The sequence below is a fragment of the Scyliorhinus canicula genome, chromosome 26 (genome assembly GCF_902713615.1).
Source record: "Scyliorhinus canicula chromosome 26, sScyCan1.1, whole genome shotgun sequence".
Classification (NCBI taxonomy): Eukaryota; Metazoa; Chordata; class Chondrichthyes; order Carcharhiniformes; family Scyliorhinidae; genus Scyliorhinus; species Scyliorhinus canicula.
In genome coordinates, this window is record NC_052171.1 from 10,925,188 (window position 1) to 10,946,021 (window position 20,834).

The 20,834-nt window shown below is 49.3% G+C and overlaps 1 protein-coding gene across 1 annotated transcript in view; it reads right to left on the bottom strand.

The window, feature by feature from the left end:
* Positions 1-6,092: 6,092 nt before the first annotated feature.
* The window catches only part of LOC119957447 (prosaposin-like), a 39,325-nt gene continuing 24,583 nt past the window's right edge, over positions 6,093-20,834 (bottom strand). Inside the window, exons 7-11 of the mRNA XM_038785519.1 lie at positions 19,883-20,063; positions 15,950-16,083; positions 11,058-11,135; positions 9,408-9,518; positions 6,093-6,766 (exon numbers count right to left, since the gene is read on the bottom strand). Coding sequence (XP_038641447.1) covers positions 6,731-6,766; positions 9,408-9,518; positions 11,058-11,135; positions 15,950-16,083; positions 19,883-20,063 — 540 coding nt within the window. The 3' untranslated portion in view covers positions 6,093-6,730. The remainder of the gene's footprint in view (positions 6,767-9,407; positions 9,519-11,057; positions 11,136-15,949; positions 16,084-19,882; positions 20,064-20,834) is intronic.

A 20,834-nucleotide genomic window follows, 5' to 3' on the forward strand; every position in this document is an offset into this window, starting at 1 on the left:
TGTTTGGTATCCGGTGTTAGTGTTGAGTGTTAGAACATAGAACAGTACAGTGGTCAGGACCAGGGGCACAAAATGCACCACGAAATAGAAAGGGCATGTCAGAAAGGCAAGGTCACAGTGATCATGGGGGACTTCAATATGCAGGTGGACTGGGTAAATAATGTTGCCAGTGGACCCAAAGAAAGGGAATTCATTGAATGTTTACAGGATGGCTTTTTGGAACAGCTTGTGATGGAGCCCACGAGGGAACAGGCTATTCTGGACTTAGTGTTATGTAATGAGCCAGAATTGATAAAAGACCTTAAAGTAAGGGAACACTTAGGAAGCAGTGATCATAATATGGTAGAATTCAGTCTGCAATTTGAAAGAAAGAAGGTAGAATCAGATGTAAAGGTTTTACAGTTAAATAAAGGTAATTACAGGCGCATGAGGGAGGAACTGACGAAAATCGACTGGAAGCAGAGCCTAGTGGGAAAGACAGTAGAACAGCAATGGCAGGAGTTTCTGGGAGTAATTGAGGACACAGTGCAGAGGTTCATCCCAAAGAAAAGAAAGGTTATCAGAGGGAGGATTAGGCAGCCATGGCTGACAAAGGAAGTCAGGGAATGCATCAAGGCAAAAGAGAGAGCCTATAATGTGGCAAAGAGTAGTGGGAAGTCAGAAGATTGGGAAGGCTACAAAAACAAACAGAGGATAACAAAGAGAGAAATAAGGAAGGAGAGGATCAAATATGAAGGTAGGCTAGCCAGTAACATTAGGAATGATAGTAAAAGTTTCTTTAAATACATTAAAAACAAACAGGAGGCAAAAGTAGACATTGGGCCGCTCCAAAATGACGCTGGTAATCTAGTGATGGGAGACAAGAAAATAGCTGAGGAACTTAATAAGTACTTTGCGTCCGTCTTCACAGTAGAAGACATGAGTAATATCCCAACAATTCAGGAAAGTCAGGGGGCAGAGTTGAATATGGTTGCCATCACAAAGGAGAAGGTGCTAGAGAAACTAAAAGGTCTGAAAATTGATAAATCTCCGGGCCCAGATGGGCTACATCCTAGAGTTCTAAAGGAGATAGCTGAAGAAATAGTGGAGGCGTTAGTTATGATCTTTCAAAAGTCACTGGAATCAGGGAAAGTCCCAGAGGATTGGAAAATCGCTGTTGTAACCCCCCTGTTCAAGAAGGGAACAAGAAAAAAGATGGAAAATTATAGGCCAATTAGCCTAACCTCGGTTGTTGGCAAAATTCTAGAATCCATCGTTAAGGATGAGATTTCTAAATTCTTGGAAGTGCAGGGTCGGATTAGGACAAGTCAGCATGGATTTAGTAAGGGGAGGTCGTGCCTGACAAACCTGTTAGAGTTCTTTGAAGAGATAACAAATAGGTTAGACCAAGGAGAGCCAATGGATGTTATCTATCTTGACTTCCAAAAGGCCTTTGACAAGGTGCCTCACGGGAGACTGCTGAGTAAAATAAGGGCCCATGGTATTCGAGGCAAGGTACTAACATGGATTGACGATTGGCTGTCAGACAGAAGGCAGAGAGTTGGGATAAAAGGTTCTTTTTCGGAATGGCAACTGGTGACAAGTGGTGTCCCGCAGGGTTCAGTGTTGGGGCCACAGCTGTTCTCTTTATATATTAACGATCTAGATGACGGGACTGGGGGCATTCTGGCCAAGTTTGCCGATGATACAAAGATAGGTGGAGGGGCAGGTAGTATTGAGGAGGTGGGGAGGCTGCAGAAAGATTTAGACAGTTTAGAAGAATGGTCCAAGAAGTGGCTGATGAAATTCAACGTGGGCAAGTGCGAGGTCTTGCACTTTGGAAAAAAGAATAGAGGCATGGACTATTTTCTAAACGGTGACAAAATTCATAATGCTAAAGTGCAAAGGGACTTGGGAGTCCTAGTCCAGGATTCTCTAAAGGTAAACTTGCAGGTTGAGTCCGTAATTAAGAAAGCAAATGTAATGTTGTCATTTATCTCAAGAGGCTTGGAATATAAAAGCAGGGATGTACTTCTGAGGCTTTATAAAGCACTAGTTAGGCCCCATTTAGAATACTGTGAGCAATTTTGGGCCCCACACCTCAGGAAGGACATACTGGCACTGGAGCGGGTCCAGCGGAGATTCACACGGATGATCCCAGGAATGGTAGGCCTAACATACGATGAACGTCTGAGGATCGTGGGATTATATTCATTGGAGTTTAGGAGGTTGAGGGGAGATCTAATAGAAACTTACAAGATAATGAATGGCTTGGATAGGATGGACGTAGGGAAGTTGTTTCCATTAGCAGGGGAGACTAGGACGCGGGGGCACAGCCTTAGAATAAAAGGGAGTCACTTTGGAACAGAGATGAGGAGAGATTTCTTCAGCCAGAGAGTGGTGGGTCTGTGGAATTCATTGCCACAGAGGGCGGTGGAGGCCAGGACATTGAGTGTCTTTAAGACAGAAATTGATAAATTCTTGATTTCCCGAGGAATTAAGGGCTATGGGGAGAGAGCGGGTAAATGGAGTTGAAATCAACCATGATTGAATGGTGGAGTGGACTCGATGGGCCGAATGGCCTTACTTCCACTCCTATGTCTTATGGTCTTATAGTACAGCACAGAACAGGCCCTTCGGCCCTCGATGTTGTGCCGAGCAATGATCACCCTGCTCAAACCCACGTATCCACCCTATACCCTTAACCCAACAACCTAACCTTACTTTTTTTAGAACACTACGGGCAATTTATCATGGCCAATCCACCTAACCCGCACATCTTTGGACTGTGGGAGGAAACCGGAGCACCCGGAGGAAACCCACGCACGCACGGGGAGGACGTGCAGACTCCGCACAGACAGTGACCCAGCCGGGAACCGATCCTGGGACCCTGGAGCTGTGAAGCATTTATGCTAACCACCATGCTACCGTGCTGCCCCGTGCTGTTGTTTTGGCTCAGTCCTGTGTAACTAACTGGTGGAGGTGTTTGAAGCAGCATCGAGAATAGGAAATGTGCCACATTGATTGAAGATGAACGTGCCCCTCCAGGGGAATCAACACAAATTCTAACGATACACTCTGGGCTGGATCCTCCTGAGCTCCGCGCCGATTGGAGGGGCCTACATTGTTCGTCCGCCTCTGCGGGCTGAGTCCGCTGTGCCGCTCGGCGAGGCCGCCGCCGTGCACAGGCACGGACTCCAAACCGGATATGTGGAGGCCGGTATCCACAGCGAAAGCTGCGTGAATCATTCTGGGTCCCTGCCAGCTCCCGGCAGGTGAGTAAATTGGCTGCTCTTTTTTAATAGGAAACTGCAGCGTTTTTACCCTCCCGTTTTGGGAGAATCCAGCCCTCTGTTGTTTAAAATCCTGGCTTTCTTTGCTGTTGATGATTCTGACTCTTGCACTTGGAAAGAAAATAGCATCTCTCGGATGTCTCACTCAAGTGGTTATCTGCCTGGGTCTGTCCTCTGGAGGAATCTCCCAGTAGTAGGAATTCTGGGGGGGGGCGTAGTTTGGCGGGAGGCAAAAAAATGTTTCCCGATGGTGGGATAATTCGGAATTTCGTTCTCCCGACTTTCAAAGCTTGTTGAAGACCAGGTGAACTTCCCAGCAAACAATGTCAGAAACTTTGGGCTGGATTCTCTGTTTTTGGGACTGCGTCCCCAAGCCGTCATGAAAACTGTGGTCTTTTACTCCAGGAAAACTGGCGTCAAAAAGGCCACAGGTTCACTGCCTTGCTGGGGGCTGGCAGGTCGCAGCTCCAGCTGCCGATACGGCCCCCACCCGCACTTCCGGGTCAGAGGCCGCGCATGGGCACGGCAGTGGCCTCCAGCGGCTGCGCCGTGCCCCATGGATACCGCCCACGTACGTGGACCGCCGAAATAGTGCCCCGCTCGTCCCACCCGGATCACTCCCTGGGAACGCTGTGCTGAGGGTGAACACGGGAGACAGGCTCGGTGGGGAAGTTGGGTGGATGAAGGGTGGTCCAGGAAAGGGGGTGGGTGGTGTCGGTGTCGACAGTGGGGTCCTCAACTCGGCCTACTGGTGGAGGAGTAGCTCGGCTATCAGGAGGGGTCAGGGTGCACATGGGGGTCAGGGTGCACATGGGGGCAGGGTCTACATGGGGTCAGGGTGCACATGGGGTCAGTAATGAGTGTTGGCCCTGAGGGGAAGGAAGGTATGTGGAGGTGGATCATAACAGGGTCCACGGTAAAGGGTGAGGTTCAAAGGTGACAGAGCGGAATGGCCATATTGGGTGGATCAGGGGTGATGGAGTAGACGAGTGACTGACGAGGGGAGTGGGTAGAAGATTGTGGACCCGTCGGGAAGGCACCTTCCAAACCTTGACCATGGTCGACAAATGTGTTCCATTGAAGTGGGAGGAAAGTGTTTACAGGTGGTTGGAGTTCAAGGTCAGCACGGCTGATCAAAGGGACATCCTAGTAATCATGACCAACTGGATGTTGGCTTTGAGGTGGCAGGAAATCTGTTTTTGAGGTGGCAGGACATGCTCACTAAGTTTGCCACTTTGATCCGTTCATAGATCCCAGATCCATTGAGGTGGCGATTGATGCAGGCTGCAGGCAACCTTGCCTTGGTACAGGCCCGCTTTCAGATGAGGAGGGCCCATTGCAAGTTAGCACAGGACCAGGGCGAAAGGCAATGCTGGAGGTTCCCTTGCGTGTCCTGGGATGAGGTGGCTCAAATCTGCTAGCTTCTCCAGCACGAGCTGTGCCCCCGATGACTGAAGGAGCAATGTGGATCTCCTGACCTGCACTGGGTGTTGTTTGAATATGGCACCAGGTCCTTAGAGTCCTAGATGTTTACAGCATGGAATAGGGCCCTTCGGCCCAGCTTGTCCATGCTGCCCAGTTTCTATCACTAAGCTGGTCCCACTTGCCCGCATTTGGCCCATATCTCTCTATACCCACCCTGCCCATTGTACCCGCCTCTACCACTGCCTCTGGCAGCCCGTTCCAGATACTCACCACCCTCTGTGTGAAGACATTTCCCCTCTGGTCTCATCTCCCCTCTCACCTTTAACCTCTGCCCTCTACTTCTAGACCCCTACCTTTGGGAAAAGATGTTGCTTGCTCCTCATTATTTTATAGACCTCTATAAGATCACCCCTAAGCCTCCTACGCTCCAGGGAAAAAAGTCCCAGGGATAAAGGGGCAGCACGGTAGCATTGTGGATAGCGCAATTGCTTCACAGCTCCAGGGTCCCAGGTTCGATTCCGGCTTGGGTCACTGTCTGTGCGGAGTCTGCACATCCTCCCCGTGTCTGCGTGGGTTTCCTCCGGGTCCTCCGGTTTCCTCCCACAGTCACAAAGATGTGCAGGTTAGGTAGATTGGCCATGATAAATTGCCCTTCATGTCCAAAATTGCCCTTAGTGTTGGGTGGGGTTACTGGGTTATGGGGATAGGGTGGAGGTGTTGACCTTGGGTAGGGTGCTCTTTCCAAGAGCCGGTGCAGGCTCGATGGGCAAAATGGCCTCCTTCTGCACTGTAAATTCTAGGATTCTATGATTCTATCCAGCCTCTCCTTATAACTCAGACCATCAAGTCCTGGTAACATCCTCGTAAATCTCTTCTGCACTCTTTCTAGTTTAACGATATCCTTCCTATAATAGGGTGACCAGAACTGAACACAGTGTGGTCTGACCAATGTCTTGTACAACTTCAACAAGACGTCCCAACTCCTGTATTCAATATTCTGACCCATGAAATCTCGCATGGTGAATGGCTTCTTCACCACCCTGTCCACCTGCAACTCCACCTTCACGGAGCGATGAACCTGTGCCCCTAGATCTCTTTGTTCTGTAACTCTCCCCAACTCCCTACCATTAACTGAGCAGGTCCTGCCCTCGATTTGATCGACCGAAAATGCATCACCTCTCATTTATCCTACACCATAATAGTGAGACAGGCAACTGCTTTCCTGCCTATCACAGCGTGCACTGCGCACCTCGTGGCGGCAGAGTTACCGAGCTGAACAGCGGGAGGTCGTCTTGTGTTCAGCCGTCACGCCTCCCCATGCTAAAAGGCTAATTCAGCGAGGTATTAAATAGGATTGAAAGACATGGCAATGAAACACATCAATTCCCAAATAAGTATGTTAGTAAAAGTTTTATTAAGCAAGAAAATCATAGTTAACTGTCAGAATCCATCATTGCACCACACATCAGCAACAAACTGACTTGTAGGGGGGAAATGTCTCAACGGAACGTTTCCACTCTCAGAATCTGAACATTACGCAACAACAAAGGGTTTGGACTGTTTCACTTAGATTGCTATTTGAGGGAAGCAGTTTCTGCAATAAGACACACACACCATGGAAAAAAGCGAGGAAACTTCCATCTTATATTGCTCTATCCCCAATCGTCTTCTGAAGTTTTCGAAATCAGAAATGACTAAATTTAAACTGCTAATACATGGGATAAAGCTGATTAAAGAATAAAATTCACACTCGATGTAGAAGATCGGCAATTCTAACCTCGAGACATCTAGAAGGGAAAAGGATATCCAGTACTCAATCGGAGCTGCATGTTTCACAATATAAAAGTTGTCCGGTATTAACTGTTAATCATAAACTATAAGCGCAGGAAGTTAACTAAAGTGTGCACCCATGCAAGTAGGGCAGAACTATATGGGCCGATGCTGAATTCAATTTTTAAACAAAATACTGTGGCAATGGTTTTTTTTTTTGTTTAAATTGAAGAAGTATTGAGCTAGAGATATTTGCAGTGTCTTTAGATCCAGCCGTGCTTCTCACAATAATCGATGGTCTGTAAGAAAGAACAAAGTAGAAAAATGATAGCTCTCCGCATTGAAAATACATGTTCCGAGAGGACACCATTGTCTGATAGAATCTGAAAGTAAATCTGGTTCGTGAAGCTTGACACTACTTAATCACATCTTCCTCATTTCGGATTTCACCTCCGCTTTTCACTCTGTGGTTCTCGACTTTTGCAGCCCTCCACAAACTCCTGACGTTAGATTACCGCTGCTTCCTAATTTAGAATTTCACCTCCTTTCACCCTTTCGAGGCCTCTCGCAAAACCTCCAGGTGCAAAATAGCTGAGAATAGAATCGTAGAACAGCTACCGTGCAGAAGGAGGCCGTTTGGCCCATCAAGTGCGCCGACCCTCTGAAAGAGCATCCAACTTAGGCCCACTCCTCTCGGGCTGGTTTCGCACACTGGGCTAAATAGCTGGCTTTGAAGGCAGGCCAGCAGCACGGTTCGATTCCCGTACCGGCCTCCCCGGACAGGCGCCGGAATGTGGCGACTAGGGGCTTTTAACAGTAACTTCATTTGAAGCCTACTCGTGACAATAAGCCATTTTCATTTTTCATTTCCACGGCCCCGTCCCCATAATCTGTAGCCCCATCCAACCGCTGGACACTGGGGGCTATTTGTCATGGCCTAGCCGCCTAATCTGTGGGAGGAAACCGGAGCACCCGGAGGACACCCACGCAGGCACGGGGAGAGCGTGCAGACTCCACGCAGTTACTCAAGGTCAGAATCGTACCCGGGGCAGCACGGTGGCCTAGTGGTTAGCACAACCGCCTCACGGCGCTGAGGTCCCAGGTTCGATCCCGGCTCTGGGTCACTGTCTGTGTGGAGTTTGCATATTCTCCCCGTGTCTGCGTGGGTTTCGCCCCCACAACCCAAAAATGTGCAGAGTAGGTGGATTGGCTACGCTAAATTGCCCCTTAATTGGAAAAAATAATTGGGTAATCTAAATTTAAAAAAAAAAAGAATCGTACCCGGGTCCCTGGTGCCGTGAGGCTGCAGTGCTAACCACGGTGCCACCCCCCCCCCTCCCCCCCCCCCCCCCCCCCCCCCCCCGCCCACCCCCTACATGGGTACAACTGTTATTAGCTACCAGCTGCTTTCTTGCCTGAGTATAGGCTCGGTGTCACTTGACGAAGAGTCACCCAGACTCAAAAATCAATCACTACCTTGAGGGATCAAACAGGCATCATCAAAGCTCCAATCTGCTTTGGAAACATGGACAGGAAGTCTGTTCACCAGCATCAAATGAAAGAGAAATCTAGCGATACTGTATGAGGATTTAACAAGTGTGCATTGTCTGGATGCACATTCCTGGGCTAACTGGAGTGGATATTCACTCGAAGGCCTGAGTATCCGTAAAAGAACGCAGTTTATTATATCAGAATTCTGGGAGGGATCTCAGACTCCGCAGCCCACGACAGCACCTTCTCTCACTTGAGCTAAGGCTCACACGGGTTAATATACAGATTTAAGGGGCGGAATTAGTTGTATTCTCATTTACATACAACCAATCAACTATATTCGTGTCACACTTCATTACATGCAGTCAATCAGTTTTCCTAGCATCGCAGTTATCGCATCTATGGTTAAAGTGGGTCTTACCCGCCCCTAACTTCATGCAAACGTCACTCAAAACTAACAATGATGTCCTGTCTGCAACTGGGGTCCCTGATCTTATCAAGGGCAGCACGGTAGCATTGTGGTTAGCACAATCGCTTCACAGCTCCAGGATCCCAGGTTCGATTCCCGGCTTGGGTCACTGTCTGTGCGGAGTCTGCACGTTCTCCCTGTGTGTGTGCGTGGGTTTCCTCCGGGTGCTCCGGTTTCCTCCCACAGTTCAAAGATGTGCAGGTTAGGTGGATTGGCCATGATAAATTGCCCTCAGTGTCCAAAATTACCCTTAGTGTTGGGTGGGGTTACTGGGTTATGGGGATAGGGTGGAGGTGTTGACCTTGGGTAGGGTGCTCTTTCCAAGAGCCAGTGCAGACTCGATGGGCCAAATGGCCTCCTTCTGCACTGTAAATTCTATTCTATGAAAGACACGTAGCATTTCCTGTTCTGGGAAGCTGTTACCAGCGGCTGTTGAAATGCTCCCTAGGTTCTCATGAGTTAGTTTACACAGTTTGCAACTTATTGTTCAGAATGTGGCTAGTTCGGCCATTTTGTGTCTTTAGTATTGCTAAAATAGCTAACAGCCATTTTGTGTCCTTTCTGATATTAACAGCATTGTGTATACACTACTGTATCTATTTCTGCAAATTGCCTCTTCTAAACTGGTATCTAAGCTAATGAGTACCCTTTGTCTCATCAGAACTCTTCAAAAGTAAGATAGGAGCTCAAATGTAGGTCACAGGCCCACCGATAATTTAGATCATAGTCCAGCATCCCAAAGTGCCCTCCCACAAAGAGTATGTGTGAAAGTTCTTTCAGTACGGGGTCAGGAATCAGACATGATCACAATATGAAGGGAGTGTAAGATCCCGCTCAATTTTCAACGCGAATGCAGCGCGACAGTCAAATCGTAATTAAAAAAAAACGCAAGCTTGAAATAAGTTTGGAGTATCAGAATTATCTGCTTCGATATCTCACCCCACTACCACCATTGCACAGAGGGTCGAGGCTATGCTTACCTGACACCTGACGGCAGTTTCCCGGGTCGCACACCAGTACGATGGACCCCAGAGGCACTCATCGAGTCCAAGCATCTGGCCCGTCTCCTTTCTGACGCACAAATCCAGTTCCTGAGATAAAGGCACAAGGACGATACTGGTTGAGGCCGGTTCCTGAATATACGGCTCTGAGAGACCGGCAAAGGGTTTGATGTTTTTGCAAGATGTTTTAAAAAAAATTTATACATTTCATAGTAGGAAATGCAAAAGCATAGTGTTACAATTTGGATTTACCCATCAGTTTGATGGTGACTACCTGGTAACACAATAGCCATTAAAGGTGCCTGGTAATTTGCTGCTTTGTTTTTGAGTTTTAAAAAGTTGAACAAGACGTAAATTTTTTTTTTTTTTTTAATTTTAGATTACCCAATTATTTTTTCCAATTAAGGGGCAATTTAGCCTGGCCAATCCACCTACTCTGCACATCTTTGGGTTGTGGGGGCGAAACCCACGCAGACACTGGGAGAATGTGCAAACTCCACACGGACAGTGACCCAGAGCCGGGATCGAACCTGGGACCTCAGCGCCGTGAGGCAGTTGTGCTAACCACTAGGCCACCGTGCTGCCTGAACAAGACGTAAATTGGTCAAAAGTAACAAATTTAGTTGAACCAACACATACCTGGTTGGCCTAGTTGGATATATTCAAAGTAATTTTACTTTGATTCTGTATTCCATCCTGAATGCCCGAGGACTTAAGTGATGACAGTGCATAAGCTTTGTTATTTATAATTCATAAATAGTTTGTGTAGTTTCAGAAGGATTGCTAACAATTATATTGTATGTTTGGAAAAAGTTGTATTTGACTTGAATTATCTCAAGGATCAGTTGGACAATCTCCCTCATCTGGGAAAAGCAAGTGGAATACTAGGTAAACTCTGGCTGTGGATTTTAGGTCTAGAGTCAAGGATGTCTCTTACAGTTTTTCAACCCATAATGCATCTAGTAGTGTAGTGATCAGAAATTGTCTAAACAGCAGTAATCATGATCCGAAGCTTCCTTGTATTTTGAGTTTCTTGATTAAGATTGATGTTGGCTGCTTTCAAGTGATACTAGCAATGTTCACATTGCTGCCTGGACTTAACTGTACATCAATTCATCATTAAAATAACCAAGCCTTTTAGGTGGATTGGCCATGATAAATTGCCCTTAGTGACCAAAATTGCCCTTAGTGTTGGGTGGGGTTACTGGGTTATGGGGATGGGGTGGAGATGTTGACCTTGGGTAGGGTGCTCTTTCCAAGAGCTGGTGCAGAATCGATGGGCCAAATGGCCTCCTTCTGCACTGTAAATTCTATGATAATCAAGATAGAGGAAGGGAGTCCCCGTGAATCTTTCTATCAGTACAGCTCAAAGGGTGTTCGTTCTCTTCTGATATCCTGACTACAAGTGAGCAGGAACATGGTCAGTCAGCCTCATATTGTCCATCAGTTTGTCTTGGAGGATGCCATTCTATTTTAACAAGAAAATATCTAAACCAGGAACAGTGCAGAGCAGAAGGAGGCCATTTGGCCTGTTTAATCTGTACTAGATCTTCACATGAATTATCAAATCATCCTCGCTCCGACGTGCACAGCTTGAAGAATGAGGATGCTAACCTTTGTACAACTTACCCCACAAAGATCTCTTTGCTCCTGGTGCTGAAGAAGGTTGTTCAGCTGCGGTTTGTTGCTCTGGATAAAGTCTTCGCACTACAAGGATCGGGTGAAACGAAAAAAGAGAAATCAGCCAATCCCAATCTTTGGCAACTAACGGCTTCAATGCTCTTCACGATCTCAGTGGCTGACACAACGGTGACAGAACAGAAACGCACAGCAAGAGGGAAGGCAAAGCAACAACTATTTATGACGCGGGCAAACCCTGGAATGGGTCGGGGCCGAGTCCTTTCCGTAAAGAAGGTTAGTAGCTGGGGGAGAATAATGAGAGCAAGGCTGTGTGGGGACAGTGTGGATAGGCCGGATGGTGATATGTGAGGCTGACTGGGATTTGGTGTGGCGAAGGAGATCCTGCCTGGAATATTAATAATATTGAGGAACTGGCCAGGACACGGTCTCCCTCCGGCATCTGGCGCCCGCTGGATCCCCGCCCACGGCCCCCTCACCAACCCCTCCACCCGAACCATTCTTCTCTCATCCACCCACTTCCCCGCCAGCGCACCTCACCGCAGCCCCCGCCCCAGGAGGATCCGCCCTCCCACTGGTTCCACCCAGAGGGAACGATGCAGAGGACTGCACGCTCCCGGAGTCGGAAATGCCTGTTGGCGCCTGCATCAGCACCGAGACTGCGACGTCGCAGAGAACCATCAAGGACCCCGATCGATTGATTTCTTCTTTGGAATTGTTACCGTGGTTGTTATTGTTACTGTTAAAGGCTTTGCCACCACCCCAGCCCGACTCTGTTTTTCAACAGGGGGTGAATGTGGCAGACCGTATTATATGTATTACGGTACCTGTGTTGGAGGTACTACTGTATTAGAGATACGTGGGTAAATCCCTGTCTGCTGGCTCCGCCCAGTGGACGGTATCAAGAGGTGTTCATCCCCGGCTGCAGCCATTTTGTTACGAGCCGCTGGGGAAACACATCTTGTTTAATAAAGCCTTCGATTATTCTCCAATCTTGCTTTCGCAATAATTAATCGTGCATCACTGACTACCCCAAATCGTGGAGCTAGATTGCGCCCAAGAGTTCAGTTTGAAGTTGAATTCTTGCCGGAAAAGCCACTTTCTACAGTAACGGTATCATCCACGTCCCATCACCACTTTAGCAAGGTAAAGGCTCTGCAGTAAGCTCAACAACGGAGCCGACAGCCTCGCAGTTAGTTTTAAAACACATTTTGCCCTGTGCTTTGAACATTTCAAGCTGATCGACCCCATCAGCAGTGTGGCCCAACGTGGAGGCTGTGTCTGATGGTTAAACCTGCAGTTTGTCGGAAGGATTAGATCGAACAAGCACTCAGTGCAGACTGAGCTTGTTGATCAACAACCGATATAAATGGACCCATTATGGATCGGAGGTGAATATCTACAACCCAGTACAAGGCCTCAAGCCTGCCGGTAAAGTAATAATAATCTTTATTGTCACAAGTAGGCTTACATTAAGGCTGCATTAAAACTGGGATTATGTTAAATTGGTATTATGTAAAAAACGGGATTTATATATATATATATCGTACTTATAAAATGCCCCAAAGCTTCTCAGGAACGTCTGAAAAATGAATTGAAATGAAAATCGCTTATTGTCACGAGTAGGCTTCAATGAAGTTGCTGTGAAAAGCCCCTAGTCGCCACATTCCGGCGCCTGTTCGGGGAGGCCGGTGCGGGAATCGAACCGCGCTGAAAGCAAAATCTGACGCTGAGCCTCAGAAGGTAATACTAGGGCAGCTGGTCTAAAGACTGGTTAAAGAGGTAAGTTCGAACAGGCACCTTAAAAGGAGAAAAAGAGTGGGTGAGAGTTGTGGAGGCAATTCAATAGGAGGGACGAGGTGATGAGATTTGGGGAGGGCGATTCTATCCGAGAGATGGAGAGGTTTGGGGAGGGCGATTCTGGCCGGGCCCCATATTCCTGTGAAAAACAAACCTGAGATTCTAAACCACAGATGTGCAGGCGTGAATCAAGTTCCTGAATGTTTAACTGTTTTTAGCAGAATTAACTTTAACATGGTTTCACTTCTTTTTTTCACTTCACTCTCGTTTAGTTGCGAGGAGGAAGGACATGAAAGCCAATTTGACATCTGCTGTTACTGGACAGTTATGATTTGCATGCTTGGCTGTGTGCTACATTGCACGTCTGTTTCTCTGTCTCCGTTTCCCTCCCCCATTTTCTGACCCAGGGGAAGTATTAGAACGTAGAACAGAGAACAGTACAGCACAGTACAGGCCCATCGGCTCACGATGTTGTGCCAACCATTTATCCTAATCTAAGTTCAACCTAACCTACACCCCTTCAATTTACTGCTGTCCATGTGCCTGTCTAAGAGTCGCTTAAATGTCCCGAATGACTCTGACTCCACCACCTCTGCTGGCAGTGCATTCCACACACCCACCACTCTCTGTGTAAAGAACCTGCCTCCGACATCTCCCCTATACCTTCCTCCAATCACCTTAAAATGATGTCCCCCCCGTGACAGCCATTTCCACCCTGGGGAAAAGTCTCTGGCTATACACTCTATCCATGCCTCTCATCACCTTGTATACCTCTATCAAGTCACCTCTCTGCCTTCTTCGCTCCAGTGAGAAAAGCCCTAGCTCCCTCAACCTTTCTTCATAAGACCTGCCCTCCATTCCAGGCAGCATCCTGGTAAATCTCCTCTGTACCCTCTCCAAAGCATCCACATCCTTCCTATAATGAGGCGGCCAGAACTGCACACAATAGAACATAGAACATTACAGCGCAGTACGGGCCCTTCGGCCCTCGATGTTGCGCCGACCTGTGAAACCATCTGAAGCCTATCTGACCTACACTATTCCATTTTCATCCATATGTCTATCCAGTGACCACTTAAATGCCCTTAAAGTTGGCGAGTCTACTACTGTTGCAGGCAGGGCGTTCCACACCCCTACTACTCTCTGAGTAAAGAAACTGCCTCTGACATCTGTCCTATATCTACCACCCCTCAATTTAAAGCTATGTCCCCTCGTGTTGGTCATCACCATCCGAGGAAAGAGACTCTCACTGTCCACCCTATCTAACCCTCTGACTATCTTATTTGTCTCTATTAAGTCACCTCTCAGCCTTCTCCTCTCTAACAAAAACAACCTCAAGTCCCTGAGCCTTTCCTCGTAAGACCTTCCCTCTATACCAGGCAACATCCTAGTAAATCTCCTCTGAACCCTTGCCAAAGCTTCCACATCCTTCCTATAATGTGGTGACCAGAACTGCACGCAGTACTCCAGGTGCGGCCGCACCAGAGTTATGTACAGCTGCAGCATGACCTCGTGGCTCTGAAACTCAATCCCCCTGCTTATAAAGGCTAGCACACCACATGTCTTCTTAACAGCCCTATTAACCTGGGTGGCAACTTTCAGGGATTTATGTACCTGGATGCCGAGATCTCTCTGTTCATCTACACTACCAAGAATCTTGCCATTAGCCCAGTACTCTGCATTCCTGTTACTCCTTCCAAAGTGAACCACCTCACACTTTTCCGCATTAAATTCCATCTGCCACCTCTCAGCCCAACTCTGCAGCTTATCTACGTCCCTCTGTATCCTATAACATCCTTCAGCAATATCCACAACTCCACCGACCTTCGTGTCATCTGCAAATTTACTAACCTCTGCAAATTTACTAACCTAAATTCCAAATATTCCAAGTGTGGTCGAACCAGGGTTTGATAAAGCTGCAGCAAAGCCTCGCGGCTCTTAAACTCAATCCCCCTGTTAATGAAAGCCAACATACCACACGCCTGCTTAACAACCCTATCAACCTGGGTGGCAACTTTAGGTACATGGACCCCAAGATCCCTCTGTTCTTCTACACTTCCACGAATCCTGCCTTTGAACTGATGTCAATCAGACGTTCTTTTTTTAAAATATATAAACTTAGAGCACCAATTCTTTTCTTTCCTATTTAGCGTGGCCAATCCACCTACCCCGCACATCTTTGGATTGTGGGGGCGAAACCCACGCAAACAGGGAGAGAATGTGCAAACTCCACACGGACAGTGACCCAGAGCCGGGATCGAACCCGGGTCCTCGGCGCCGTGAGGCAGCAGTGCTAACCCACTGCGCCACCGCGCTGCCCTCAATCAGACATTCTTTATCAATTTACAAAATGATCAGAGGGTTAGATTGGATTGGATTGGATTGGATTTGTTTATTGTCACGTGTACCGAGGTACAGTGAAAAGTATTTTTCTGCAAGCAGCTCAACAGATCATTCAGTACATGGGAAGAAAAGGGAATTGAACAGAATTCAAGAAAATACATGAGAATACATAATAGGGCAACACAAGATATACAATGTAACTACATAAGCATTGGCATCGGATGAAGCATACAGGGTGTAGTGTTAATGAGGACAGTCCATAAAAGGGTCATTTAGGAGTCTGGCGACAGTGGAGAAGAAGCTGTTTTTGAGTCTGTTCGTCTGTTCGTAGGGCGGACAGCGAGAGCCTTCTCCCGCGGATGGAGGTGGCTAGCACGAGGGGACATAGCCTTAAATTGAGGGGTAATAGATATAGGACATAGGTCAGAGGTGGGTTTTTTACGCAAAGAGTGGTGAGGCCGTGGAATGCCCTACCTGCCACAGTAGTGAACTCGCCAACATTGAGGGCATTTAAAAGTTTATTGGATAAGCATATGGATGATAAGGGCATAGTGTAGGTTAGATGGCCTTTAGTTTTTTCCATGTCGGTGCAACATTGAGGGCCGAAGGGCCTGTACTGCGCTGTATCGTTCTATGTTCTATGTTCTAATTTGACCCATCAGTGAAATCCTGGTCCCGACACATCATTTGATATCATTGCTGACACGGTCCACGGTACTTTCAACTCTCCCTTTACTCACCATCAAATTGGAGACATCAGAATATGAGTTGCAGGCTTTCGACAGCAATACATCCACTTCGTAGCCCCGCTTCCGAGCTGTCTGGAGCTGCAGCATTATTCCCTCACACGTATCACAGGACATGATCGGCAGCACTGTATTGTGGGAATGTGGGAGAATTTCAGATTAAACAGCAATTGAACAGCAATTTTGTTCCCTGGTGAGAAAGAAATGGATACTGTAAATGGATTCACTGGAAGATGAGGAAAAATACTCATGAAAAACCAGCTGGCATCAATGAAGCTCCTGTTTCACTCTCCCTGGGAAATATATACCTCAGAGCGAGTGAACAGGAGATCAGCCTCTGATGGGTTCATTGGCCAATCCTCAGCCAAAACTGAGACCGTTCACTGAGAAGAGTTCACATATTTTCTAACATCACGATATTTCATAGAAGTTACAGTGCAGAAGGAGGCCATTCGGCCCATCAAGTCTGCACCGGCTCTTGGAAAGAGCACCCTACCCAAGGTCAACACCTCCACCCTATCCCCGTAACTCAGTAACCCCACCCAACACTGAGGGCAATTTTGGACGCTAAGGGCAATTTATCACGGCCAATCCGCCCAACCTGCATATCTTTGGACTGTGGGAGGAAACCGGAGCACCCGGAGGAAACCCACGCACACACGGGGAGGACGTGCAGACTCCGCACAGACAGTGACCCAAGGCGGAATCGAACCTGGGACCCTGGAGAGGATGTGAAAGGCACTTCCCCAGAGTGTGGTGGAGGCAGCTTCAAGCCTTCAGAAGAGAATTATTTGAAGAGAAGGAATTGCAGGACGGCTGGGAAAAGGTGCAGGAGCGAGGCGGGCTGAGTTACTTCTTGCAGATCATTTGAAAGTTTTGTTCTGCGCTTTAATTGTTCAGAGATTCAGTATCGAAGGGAGACAATGCGCGGCTGATTCTCTGGGCACTCGGGGATTACGCCGCGTCGCCTGGGGCCCATTGCCAGAGGCCATCTCCGACATCCTCTGCCCCGACGGGCCGCAGACCACGGGTTCAGCCCCGTGGTCCGAGTCCGCCATGGATCTCGGCGCGGCCGCTGGAGGCCGCCGCCATGTGCATGCCCGGGCTCCGACCCGGAAGTGCGGCGGCCCATACCTGCAGCAAAAGCTGCGGGATTTACTCCGGGTCCTTTAATCCAGGATTTTCAGGAGTACAACTCGACTGTTTTGGGGCAGCAGGGTAGCATGGTGGTTAGCATAAATGCTTCACAGCGCCAGGGTCCCAGGTTCGATTCCCGGCTTGGGTCACTGTCTGTGCGGAGTCTGCACGTTCTCCCCGTGTGTGCGTGGGTTTCCTCCGGGTGCTCCGGTTTCCTCCCACAGTCCAAAGATGTGCGGGTTAGGTGGATTGGCCGTGATAAATTGCCCGTAGTGTAAGGTTAATGGGGGGATTGTTGGGTTACGGGTATACAGGTTACGTGGGTTTAAGTAGGGTGATCATTGCTCGGCACAACATCGAGGGCCGAAGGGCCTGTTCTGTGCTGTACTGTTCTATGTTCTATGTTCTATGTTTTGACGCCAGTGTTGGGACTTAGCCCCAATAATGGAGAATCCATCCTTGGCTCTGATCAAGGGCGGCATTATTTCATAAGCTGAACCGGTTAACCACTTATTTGCGTGGAGCAGTTGTCTAGTCGTTGCATGTTTTCCTGAGGATCCTGCGCCACTGGAATGAGACAACAACGTTGTCTACCTCATACGCTGCAGGAAAGGTTGTCCCAAGGCGCGGGACCATGCAGTTGCTGCGACAACGGATGAACGGACATCGCGCGACAATTGCCAGGCAGGAATGTTCCCTCCCAGTCGGGGAACACTTCAGCAGCCAAGGGCATTCAGCCTCTGATCTCCGGGTAAGCGTTCTCCAAGGCGGCTTTCAGGACGCGCGGCAACGCAGAATCGCCGAGCAGAAACGTACAGCCAAGTTCCGCAGGCCTCAACCGGGATCTTGGATTCATGTCGCATTACATTCACCCCCCACCATCTGGCCTGGGCTTGCAAAATCCTCCCAACTGTCCCGGCTTGAGACAATTCACACCTCTGTAACCTACCTCTGGATCTGTAAAGACTTAATTACCTGCAAATGCTCGCACTCCAAGCATTGTCTGGCATCTTTGACGTCTGTATATATGTTTCTGGAACCTACCTCTTCATTCACCTGAGGAAGGAGCTGCGCTCCGAAAGCTAGTGATTCGAAACAAACCTGTTGGACTTTAACCTGGTGTTGTCAGACTTCTTACTGCACTGGAATGAGGGGAGAGTTGGTGGATGGGAGGGAGGGCCAAAAGTCCCGGGGACTATTGAGGCCTGCCTCACATGTTTCTGACCAATGTGAGTAGCTGATGCCAACCCCTGGTAAGAGGAGGAGGCTGCGCCAGAGGGGTGCTGCCTCGGAGGAGGTGGGTCCAGGGGGGTCAACGGTGTTGCACTGGTAAGTAGACCTCAGTCAATGACCGAAAGAGGACGACCAGGTATTTGTAACCTTGTGCAAGTGTGCCACAGGGCACACTCGAGAATGCCGGAGGGAGGGCAGCACGGTGGCGCAGTGGTTAGCACTGCTGCCTCACGGCGCCGAGGACTCGGGTCACTGAGTCACTGTCCGTGTGGAGTTTGCACATTCTCCCCGTGTCTGCGTGGGTCTCACCCCACAACCCAAAGATAGTCAGAGGCTTTTTTTTGGATAGTCAGAGGCTTTTTCCCCGGGTAGAGGGGTCAATTACTAGGAGGCATAGGTTTAAGGCGCGAGGGGCAAGGTTTAGAGGAGATGTACGAGGGAAGTTTTTTACGCAGAGGGTAGTGGGTGCCTGGAACTCACTGCCGGAGGAGGTGGTGGAAGCAGGGACGATAGTGACGTTTAAGGGGCATCTTGACAAATACATGAATAGGATGGGAATAGAGGGATACGGACCCAGGAAGTGTAGACGATTTTAGTTTAGACGGGCAGCATGATCGGCGCAGGCTCGGAGGGCTGAAGGGCCTGTTCCTGTGCTGTACTTTTCTTTGTTCTTTGCAGGTTAGGTGGATTGGCCGTTCAAAATTGCCCCTTAATTGGAAAAAAAATGAATAGGGAACTCTAAATTTATTTAAAAAGAAAGAGAGTGCAGAAGGGAAAGTCAGTTTGGTTGGACTCAAAGGCTGCACAATTCAATAAGGGAACAGTTACACACAATTTACAGTGCAGAAGGAGGCAAATTCGGCCCATCGACTCTGCACCGGCTCTTGGAAAGAGCACCCTACCCAAGGTCAACACCTCCACCCTATCCCCATAACCCAGTAACCCCACCCAACACGAAGGGCAATTTTGGACACTAAGGGCAATTTAGCACGGCCAATCCACCTAACCCTCACATCTTTGGACTGTGGGAGGAAACCGGAGCACCCGGAGGAAACCCACGCACACACGGGGAGGACGTGCAGACTCTGCGCAGACAGTGACCCAGCCGGGAATCGAACCTGGGACCCTGGAGTTGTGAAGCGATTGTGCTATCCACAATGCTACCGTGCTGCCCTTTTGACTATTTATTTTCAGCATTTAAAGCTTTGGTCCATTTCAGGGTGGGGTGGTTGACAGATTAGCACAGCTTCGTCACCCACATTGTTACTTTGCTAACAATGAGTGGGCAGCCAGCCGAACACTAACCCGGAACGATTAACGAGGTGGGTGCATGCACCTAGCTGCGGATGCGGATGGAGAATTGCCGGGCCCGTGGCCGCACTGTGGCGGAACCGGACTGAGTCCACAGCCGGCACGCCGGGTTCCCGACAAATAAGTACCGTGAGTGACCGACGCCGTGGGAAACCCGGCCCATTGTGGGTGGAGTACTCGGGGCGGGAGTTTTCAATCAATGCCCCCTGCTTTGGGTCCCTCATCTCTGGTAGTTTGGATACACACCTGAGTTCCTCTCAGCACCGGAACAGAGGCGAAGGTTGTCGCACACCGCATTGGCCGTGAACTGTTTGGAAAGCAGCTCAATGGCGGCGATTCCTTTCTCTTTCATCAGCCCGTGGCATTGTGTGAAGTATTTGTTGGACAGCCCAGAGCAGATCTTGGCGGGTTGCTGGGTGATGTGGCTCTGTGGAATGAGAAGTCAAAACACTCAAATCATCAATAGCGACTCCTCAGGACAGGTTCAGCTCGGCCTTCCATTACTCCCGAGCGGGGAAATCCAACAACGTACTGAAATCTGTTCATTTTCCTGTTGGTTCCCATAAAGGTTCCCGGCTGGATTGGCTGATCCATGTGAACGAGGAATTCTTCTGAGTATCGGACTCAGTGGGCGGAATTCTCCCCCCCCTCCCCCCCACGCCGGGTGGGAGAATCGTCGGGACGTCGAGCGAGTCCCGCCACTCCGCCCCGGCACCCGCACGCGATTCTCCCCCCCCCCCCCCCCACAAACAGGCGCGGCGGGATTCATGGCTGGCCGCTGGGAAAATCGGCGTTTGTAACGGGCGAGCGGCGATTCTCTGACCCGTGTGGGCCGAGCGGCCTGCCCAAGACGACGGAGTCCCGCCGGCACCGTCCACACCTGGTCGCTCACAGGGGGGGCGGCCTGTGAGGGGAGGGGGGGGGAAGGGGGTGATCCATCACCGGGGGGGGGGGTGAAAAGGGGTCTGGCCTGCGATCGGTGCCCACCGATCGGCGGGCCGGCCTCTCTGATGGAGGATCTCCTTTCCCCCGCAAGATCCATCCGACATCTTGCGGGGCGGCCGCGTGGAGGACGGCAGCCTGCACATGCGCGGGTGACGTCATTTACGCGCCGCCGCTTTTTCACGCCGCTAAGGCCCGGCGGGCGTAAATGACGCGCCGCCGCTCCTAGCCCCCCCCCCCCCCGGGGGGCGGGAGA